We start from the raw sequence: 10,251 nt of genomic DNA, 5'->3' as shown, positions 1-10,251 counted from the left end.
CATAAAGGTAGAAAATATACATTTTTCTTAGGGTCAGTATGTCTTTTTAAGGGTGAAACAAACCTATATAAAATGTAAACATACCACAATCATTCTATTCTAACCACCTTAATTGTACATCAATTTAAACAAGTATCACACTGTTACGCACTTTCTCCGTTCATGCCATTATGATTCCACACATAAGACAAGCTTGTCTCTTCTAATAGGTAATTTCGCGCTGCTTATTACACTTCGCTTGCGGCAGTACCACTTAAAACGCAGAGCTATATACCTTCTGGCGTAGCAAGCGGCAATCGAAAATTACCTACTAGTGCAATATGCATTCATCTTCGAATAGGCTTCCACATAATTAACGACTTATTCTATTTCGCTGAGCTAAATTGGGATTTCTTTAGACAATAAACCCCGTATATTTTTCAAGCAAAAGAAGTGTAAGGGTAGTTACTTGCAGTAATAACAACATAAAAATGCGATGATAATGTCATTATATAGTGAGGTAAAATAATACTTTTACGCGAATGACTTGGAGTGCATTTAGATTCTTAGTCATAACATTTTGATGTTTTTTTGTAACAATAGAGATGGCTATTTTAACAATGATCTTAGCTTGCAACCCAACAAATACCATAAGACAAATGTGACCTGGTCTTTATGCTTGCCTTTAGGCAGGTTTTTACTTGTGATGCCAGGTTTTAGAGTGTGCCGTAAACACATGTCTGTACATATGATTGCACCAATCCAATAAGCTCGTGTGTGATTTATATAGTTGCTGTGGTATGCGGATTGGAGCAACTACTACTAAATGTGTTAACAAGACCTCATACAAATGTACAGAAGACCTTTTCCGAAGTAAATTGACGTACAGGAAATGCATATATTTTAAAATCATTTATTCTATTTCGACCACCGTGACTGCATTTTCAGCACCAAGGAAAGAACCAACTGTAAGTCCATGGGGGATAATAGATATCCAAGTAACTATCTTGCTATCCCTACAGTGTTTCTGAAAAATATATCACTAAGATCATTTCGTCCTTTTTTGGCAACAGTCACCCCATACAACCTAGAATCCATCTTTGCAAGAGGCACGTTTACGCTGCTACCTTGCGGCAAAACCACTCAAAATTTGGAACTATATGTACATTTCTGACCAAACACGTAGCAACCGGCAACTTTCTACTAAGGCGAAATCAAGTAATTTCTATGGATAATATCAGCGCGCGCATTGATTTTCGCCCGATTTTGGAAATAAAAAAAAAAGAAAATTTGTTGCTCTCTGATACTGGTCAGCATGCCGAAAAAGATGTTGCTATGCCGGAACGTGGGTGGCAGATAAATATGAAGAGAGGAGCCTGCCTTGTTTTTTCTTCGCCCACTTGCATTAGATTTAGAATCTGTGGAGGGTGCCATCCATAAACTTAACTTGCTCTGGCCTAATGCACTATACATATGTATTCCACTGTGAAGAAGCTTACACGTAACTGGTGGCTCATGTCAGTTGGATATACTTAAATGGGGTTGATAACGGACATAAAATAGATTCATATAGCCTAAACAAGTTGTACCCAAAATAGTACTCTAATCCCGGAAGTTCTTAATCAAATTCTCCCGTGACTTGGGTGTTTTATATAACATCTGCTTTATTTCATCAATGACTAAGACATAAGGGTCAGACATGCTGAGTTAGTCATAAAAGATAGCGGTTGAGCCTTCTTTTCTGTAAGTGATTAAATATGGTATCTGAAATATCTGACTGTCCGCTCAGAGATATTATCAAGTTGCTGTATGATTTATTTCGTAATGTCTAAAGAATCATTGCCTATTTTTTTATTATTACCATCGTTCCGTCTCAGTAGACACTGGATTTGTCTTAGTTTAAGGCCACACCAATTTAATCTGTTGCTTCTCGGATAGCCCTGTCCATTTTTTTCTCATTCGCAAAAAAAAAAAAGGTTCTAAATTAACTGCAAAATGCTCGACGAAAGACGTATTTTGGCCCCAACGGTTAAAAAAGGCCTTTTACTTCCAATTTCGCAAGTTTTACAATGTAACAATGCAATTTTGTTGCATTAAAAGTTAAAAATCTATTGTCTTGATTATATATAAAATAGAAACCACCAGCCTGGTATACTCACTTCACTTCACTTTTTTTTTGCCTTGTCGCTCTTGATTTTTTCTGAAAAAAAATCCGAAAAACAACAAATAAAATTGAGTGGCCTAACCACAAAAAATCATAAAGCAACATATAACTATTAAAATTTATTGAAACACGTGTTTACAAGTAAAGTTATTAACTGTAACTTTTTACATTTTTGAAGAAACGGTGTGTTATATGTATCAGTTTGCCCTTTAAAACAATTTTGTTGCACATTTGAAAAAAAGTACTTTTTTGGGTTCATAATTTAGTAGAACAATTGCATCACACACAAACGTAGGATCTATTCTTGCAGTTTTAAAATTTGCATTTGATTTAAGAGAATAAATAGTAAGGGCATAGGGTCGTTGCTTGTGCAGTATTTTTTTTATTTTGTCACCGAGAATTAGGCATTTTACATGATTCTTCTGTAATAAATTTAATAAATTAATAAATTACTTACATATGGTATAATGTCTAAACATTGTTTCCTTTTTTATTTACCTCCAGAAGTCTGACAATTAATTAAATAAAAAACAAAATGAGTGGGAAGAGGAAAGTCCTAAAACGACAATCCAGCACGGCTGCTGCAGATGTGGACGCCATCTGCGCCCCCTGCACGCCCGAACACGCCGCTATCACCGATGGACCGTCAAGAAGAGCCAGGAGAAAAGAACACTTGCAGTACCTTGAACACCCGCCAGATGGCGGTTGGGGCTGGCTGGTGGTGTTCAGCAGTTTCCTGATGCACATCGTTGTGATCGCGTCCATCAAATCCTTCGGTGTGTTCTACCCTGTGTTCAGAGAAGCGTTCAACGAAGGTGCTGGGGACACAGCGTTCATCCAATCAACGTTGGTGGGCATGACACTGATATGTTGTAAGTATTAATCATCCAGAAATTCAAAATTTTCATCAATCTGCTACGCTCTATAATAGAAGCTTACAAACTTGTTGCATATGTTATCAAAACAAAACTCTTTTGATCAAGTGAACATAGAATTATTTGTATAATTATTGAAAGTATCATTTCATAGTGGTGACAGCTGTAATTTCCATACTTGTACCTTAAATGTTAAGAAAAGGTTAACATTAAAGCATAATTTCCTTTAAAAACACACATTCGCATAGCTAATGCGTTAGGCTAAAATATCTATTCTTTGTGAGGATAAGGCTGTTATTAATTGTGGAATATGATAACTCGTATTTATATTATAAGTCTCTTACCAGCAAAATCATTAAAAAGCAATAATGATTATTAGTCGTAAAGAATAACATAGTTTGGTGTGTATTGCGATCGTAGAAATCTAGAACACTTAGTACATTTTCTTTAAAATGACCGAAAACAATGAGAAACTGTCTCTCACGTAAACCAAGACCAAACGTATTGGCTTGTTTTGTTACAGCTCCGATTGCCTGTGCCCTGAGTAAGCTGACCAGTTGCCGTGTGATGGTCAGTACTGGAGGTGTCCTGGCCGCTGTGGGACTGATCATCAGTTCTTTCGCCTCAAGTGTGACGTATCTTCTCTTCAGCCTGGGGATTCTTACAGGTAAAGAACCAATCACAAACTTCATATAGGCACGTGATTTGTTTAACCTTCAAGATCAAGTGACTTTTTAAGCGGAAAAATGGCGTGAATTAGTTGGCCTTTCTACCATCAGGGCATTTTTCTTCGTGTGAAACAGCTTCATCCTTTGTAGTCAATGGTCTACTACGATTATGTTGGAACATTTGCAACAGCAAAGGAAACAATCTATATAATGATTGAACAAGATTGCCATAATCACAGACCTTTCTTAACACTTGATTTTGCCAAACATTCGTAAAATTCCTATGGACATAAAATACTGCTATTTAATTGCCTTTTTTGGATAATATTTAGAATAAAAATTATCATTTAAGAATCATTAATACACAATGTAAATGGTCTGGTAATGGCGAATTGGGCTGGGGAATTTAGTATCATTGATAAAAAAAATTAAATGTGCTGAATTGTACAGATTAATGCACATTTTATAATAAAAACACATACCTTTTAAAAGATACCAGTTGATACCATATGTATGGCTCAATTTGATATCCAGAGTATTTGCTTGCTTGCTGAGCCATCCTAATTTAGCATGAGCAATTAATACGTATTAAAGGTGGCTTTTAGGCAATTGAGATGTTAGCTTCCAATTGCGCATGCATTATAATTTTTACATTATGTTTAAACAAAACAGGTTGATTTTACAATAGTAATAGTAAGGTTACCGATATTTGTTGAATATTTTATTCCAGGGTTTGCCATGTCCTTGATGTACTCGCCATGCCTAACCATGGTGGGACGTTACTTTGACAAGAAGAGGGCAACAGCGAACGGGATAGGCTTGTCAGGAAACGGAGTTGGGATGTTTGCTTTGTCCCCTTTGTATCAGGTTCTGATCGATGAGTATAGTTATCACGGTGCCCTGTTAGTGATCGCTGCTATTACCCTTCACGGGTGTGTATGTGGGGCCTTACTCCGGCCAATACGCCTCAGGGAAGACCTGGAACAGCAAGCTTTGATGTCCAAAAACCACCGAAAGACCCCAAACAACTCCACATCACATTGCAACAAGTGTGTCTCCTCTACTCGTAAGGTTCTGGAGATTTTCGACGTGTCGCTTCTGACGGATGTCGCATTTGTGTTGTTCCTAGTCTCTCATTTTGGCACGATGCTTGGCTACTCTATTGTTTTTGTCCACATGGCTAAACATGCTCAAAACATCGGGGTTGGTAAAACGGAAGCATCGTTTTTAATCTCAGTGATGGGAATCAGCGAGTTTATCTTCCGATTGATTGCAGGCTGGTTTGCAGATCTTGGTGTCATGAGTAGACTGAATGTCTACATGCTTGGAGCTGCAGGGGTGGGGTTGTGTAACCTGTTTGTGCCCTTCTGTAAGTCTTATGCTGCGCTTATTGTGTACATGGCGTTCTACGGGGTGTTCTCCGGGGTGTTCCACTCCCTGATAGCGGTGCTGGTCCGAGAGTACACCGGCGTCGCCAGGCTGTTCAACGGTATCGGTTGGACCTTGTTGGCGGGTGGAACAGCCTACCTACTAGGAGCACCAATTGCAGGTAAGGTATCTCTGTACATATAGTAAGGTCAGGTTGATTTTATGATATAGCTTAAAATCTCTTGGCCCCATTTTAGCCTGTTTGGACCTTTAAGTCCCAAAAACTATGATCATAATTTGTTTATAGAGTTTCACAGAAAATCATTCTGATTTATTTGTGTCCTAACATTTATTGTAAGATTGCAAAATGATGTTTGGTCTCTTCCTTTTTTTGTAATTACTATATATCGTTTTCATTCGTTAGCATTCAAAACTTTAACATTTTAAAACCTCATGGAAAGAATATGGGATTGCTGAGTGGGAGGCAGTCGGTAGTTTGTAGCGGCCCCCGCATTGGTTAGTAAAATACAATGTGTCGGCCTCATAACACCAAAATATGACCTTCTCTCATCGTAGTTGACATAACTAGTATTACCTAAGTTAACAGACACATTTTCAATAAATATGCACGGTTCTCCTGTTACATTAAACGTTTCAATGTCCTGCTTTGGAAACGTCTGCACAAGCCAGTTTTGGCAGGCGATTTGCATCTCTATACATTAGTTTTGCATTTCTGTATTATTCCTAGACTGATGTCACCCAGTAATGTCAACTCAGTAAAAGGCACAGAAACAAAAAGAAAAAAAAAGAGATGCAAATAGAGATGCCCGAATTGGGCAATTGGAAAGCTTGCTAGAGAGTCTCCAAACATTCACTTCTAGAAGGCCGTACAAGCCCAATTTCTCAGTCATCATGATTGAAACAAACTTTAAGGGACTATATTGTATGTGCACATCCGATATTTGTATGGATATTGCAGAGAATTTTTGGCGTCATTTGGTCTTTAACATCCAAGCTGTACTTTTGAGTTACCTTTTCTTGCTACAGGCTGGCTTTATGATGCTACGGGAAACTACAACATCTCTTTCTTCTCTGCCGGCTCCATCATAGTCTCATCTCTCATCCTGCTCTGTCTGAAGAAACCACGCAACCCTGACGGGGAGCATGAAGATGACTCTCCATCACCACAAAACAACATAGGTATTGTCGAACTGGATGAAAATATGGAAGTTTTACCTACTCTCTTGGAGAAGGAAACATCAATGTAGCTTTCTGACTTGCCAACACGCTATTGACCTTCTTTCAATAAGATTGAACATCTTAGTGACCGGCTTGATAAATTGGGTATCTTTTCACAAAATATGATTTAAAACAGATCAAAACGACATTCCATTGACTTGGAGCAACACAAGAAAACGAACATTGACTGCCATTTGTTTACATTTTTAACATTATATATTTGTATGTATAAAATGGCACATATTTCTTACTTTGCTTAGCACCCAGCATCTAGGAGAAAGAGTATTGGAATGTCTAACACAGTGGGCTAGCGCCCCTGCTGTAGTAAAAGAAAATAAACGGGGCATTTTCATTTTTTTTTACAATTCCATTCATTCTCTATCGTTTCTTATGCCTCAGTGAAACAAAAAAAAATGTTGCACGTTGATTGCCACAATGTATTCTTTTTACTTAATACTAAACAAATAAGATTTGGACAATGTTATTTATTTTTCTGTCGTTTGTAATAGACGTAGTGATCATGTATTTTTATGGATATGGGTATTTACAGTTTGTAATTGTGACACTAGTACTCGTGCTGCTATGTCTGTGGCTGCTAAAATATCAATCTATATCCCTGCAGTAGTAACAGAAAATGAACATGGCATTATAATTATGTTTTCTTTCATAATTTTATTCATTCTCAATCATATATTATGCATCAGTAAATTAAACAAAATATATTTGTTACACGTTGATTGTAACACTGTACCCTTCTTACTTAATACTAAACAAAGACGTTTTCATCAAACAATGTAATGTATTTTCTGTCGTTTATTACAGACTTAGTGATGGTTTATTTCTATGACTATGGGTATTGACAGTTTGCAATTGTGAGACTAGTATTGGTGCTGCTAGGTCTGTGGCTGCTAAAAAAATGTATCCCTGCAGTGGTAACATAAAATGAACATGGCATTATAATTATGTTTTCTTTTATCATTTCATTCATTCTCAATCGTTTCTTAATCATCAGTAAATAAAAAAAAATATTCATTACACATTGATTTCCATAATGTACCCTTCTTACTTAATGCTAAACAAAGACGTTTTCATTAAACATGTTATGTATTTTCTGTCGTTTGTAAAGACTTAGTGATGTTGTATTTCTATGACTATGGATATTTACTGTTTGTAAGTAGGAGACTAGTACTGGTGCTGTTAGGTCTGTTGCTGCTAAAATATCAATCTATATGTCAAAGAAAGTAAGATAGGTCGTATTTTCACTAAACAGAAACTGTTGTATTATTTATGGATATTGTATTTGAACATAGTCAATTATTTAGAAATATGGCAGTTTGTTGGTAGATCTACAGTGACGTTTTCAATGTAAATTGAGCTAGAGAATCAGTGTGATTATCACGTCTGTTTCATCAGGTGTGGTTATTTTGTTAAGTAATTTTTGTTACAATTGACTGATTGATTGTGTGTTGTTTCGTAAGGAATTTTTAAAACATTTAACCCTCAAACCATCGTAGGTTTTTTTTGCGACGAATCTTACCGTATGGGGTCAAAACTGACCCCATTATGTGTTGCCTGGATTTAGCTTTTTTTTCTTACTCTATTTTGTGATTTTTAAGTATGTTCAGTTTTATTAAAGTTTCATAATTAGGTGTAAGAAATTTCTGCTCATTGTTTATGCACCCGAAACTTGATGTTTTTAGGCGGCCATGTCGATAACTTTTGACCCCAGGCCCATAGGCTAGGGTCACATTTTTTAGCTTTCCGAATCAACACATTGATTCAAATTGCAGCAAAAAAACTCAAGAGTGAGGTGGTTTGAGGGTTAATATAAATGTATAAGGTATTTGTGGTTTTGTTATTTCCCAGCAGTTGTCTGTTGCATTTGGGAGAAACGCAGCGTGTAGCTGTGATTGTTTTAACAGCCTAAAATGTTTCAAAAGAATCTACATGAGCAATCGTGTAAAAAGTATTAAAACGAAAGAAAAAATACTATGATGGACATATTTTACCAGAGAGTATAATGAAGATGATCTATCATATATGTAGTGCTCAAAGTAGAAGCTACATACTATACTGAAATATATGTATTTTGTGTGAGCATTCCTTGTGTCGAGGAAAATTACATATCTCAGATCATGTCGCAATAAAATAGATATATCTATATAAACGCTTTTTCGTGAGCTCTTTTTTAAAGTTCTGTCCTTTTACCAGCGCGTTACATGTAAACTTTTAGAGGTAATAACCTTTGTTTATTTACATGAATGAGAATTTTAAGTGTCCAATCAGATACTAGGACCAAATGATTGTCAACTCCTCTTTTTATCGAAGAGTTACGGAAAAATGCCATTAGGTTACTAAAATCTATTTAATGGTTCAAGGCAAACATATACCATCGTTTGACGTGAAATGACCAGAAGCTTATATATTTGGCCTTCGACCAAAATTAGCTATGAACATCGGACATCCGCACTTACAACTGGGCACCCAATGTCTACCTAGTACTTTCTAAAAGTTTTTTTTTTTTTTTGCAATTGCCTATATATACACTTCCAGCTTGTAGTTGTCAAATTAAATCATTTCCTTCGAAGACAATAGTTAGAAATTAGAGGGCGGGGAGCTAAAATTTACTCGACGTAAACGAAGCTTTAGTCTATATTGAAGATTGACCAAAACCCCTAAAATGTAGTGGTCGGTTCCAGAAATTAGTTGGTGACGTCAACAGAAAAAAATGTCGCTGAAAAGAAATTCCTGATGATGGTTGATTACTACGTGTTTCAAAAATTGCTGTATTGATTTAGATAATGCCTATGTTTTTCTCTTTGTGTATAATGTTATACGCCCGTACGTTAGTTTAAAAATTGCTCAGATTTGTTGTTGGCGTCCCTAACTTGACAGACACTAAATCATAGCTACAGTTAGCCTGGTATCCAGTCTGATCGTGGTCGGGACCGCAAGAGCTCTTTCCCGCCGGCCTCACATAGGTTTCCCGGTGTGTATTTCACGAGAGATTGATTAGCTCTCCACGTGTTTGGGAGTGGGAGGGGGGCAAATCCCCAAGCATACTGTCTCTTATTAGCGTAACTCTCCTACCGGGACGGCCTTTTGCCCTTGGCGGGGGAAGCTCTTAAAGCCCCCGAAGACACCGCCTGCTTGATCACGTAAGACTAGTACTGGATACCGGGCTAAGCTACAGTGTATAGTACATATTTATCTGTTTGGGTACCATCCTGTCTTGTGAAATTGCGCTCCTAGCGGCCATACGGCTAATCGTCCTTGTAGATTCTAAATATGGAATTGCAGTTCACTGTCGGAATCAACATATTATTATTAATAGTACTCGTTGCATGTAGTGGCATCCAGTGAAATTTCGGAGCAGCAAAACAATACAAAATAAATAACATTCGGGATGAGAAAAAAAGGTCTATAGACATTTAATGCAATTTCGTAGTACATTTTTTGTCATAATTTCATACGGTAAACGTTTTTCAAATAGCCCCAAAGACAAACTACGTAAAGCGGTTTTGGTGTACCTTCCAAGAATAGCTAGAAACGGCCATCAATTCAAAACAAACAATCGTTACCACCAGTGCATAGAGACATCGCATTTTTTCTCACAAATGTAAGTATGTTGTGGTGTTGGAATTACCATATTATGAGAATGATAAAAAATGATAAAAAATTGATGTCAAAAATCCAGTTTTGCAGCCCTAAATTGCTGAGCGAGACCCAGATACAGGGTGACAGAGTATACAGTGCAATTTTACGGAATGCTTGCAGTTTTCAGGAATACAATGCAATGGTATTAGTATACAGTGCAATTTTACGGAATACAGAGCAATCGAATAAGTATACAGTGCAATTTTACGAAATAAAGTGCAATCGTCTTAGTATACAGTAAAATTTACGAGTAAAATTGCTCTGTATACGAGTAAAATTGCACTGTATACTAGTAAAATTG

General features: G+C 36.7%; 1 protein-coding gene across 1 annotated transcript; it reads left to right on the top strand.

Annotated features, from left to right (window-relative positions):
• The first annotated feature begins 2,678 nt into the window (after window positions 1-2,678).
• Window positions 2,679-6,463, top strand: LOC109476109 (monocarboxylate transporter 12-like). Its single transcript, XM_019777027.1, has 4 exons — window positions 2,679-3,015; window positions 3,542-3,685; window positions 4,417-5,235; window positions 6,102-6,463. Exons 1-4 carry the CDS (start codon window positions 2,679-2,681, stop codon window positions 6,320-6,322), a joined length of 1,521 nt encoding a protein of 506 aa, XP_019632586.1. The 3' UTR covers window positions 6,323-6,463.
• The last annotated feature ends 3,788 nt before the right edge of the window (window positions 6,464-10,251 follow it).

This window comes from Branchiostoma belcheri, unplaced genomic scaffold, assembly GCF_001625305.1.
Source record: "Branchiostoma belcheri isolate BF01 breed outbred unplaced genomic scaffold, Haploidv18h27 scaffold1, whole genome shotgun sequence".
Taxonomy (NCBI): Eukaryota; Metazoa; Chordata; class Leptocardii; order Amphioxiformes; family Branchiostomatidae; genus Branchiostoma; species Branchiostoma belcheri.
The sequence above is the reverse complement of the archived record's forward strand: the minus strand, read 5'-3'. Positions and strand labels throughout refer to the sequence as shown.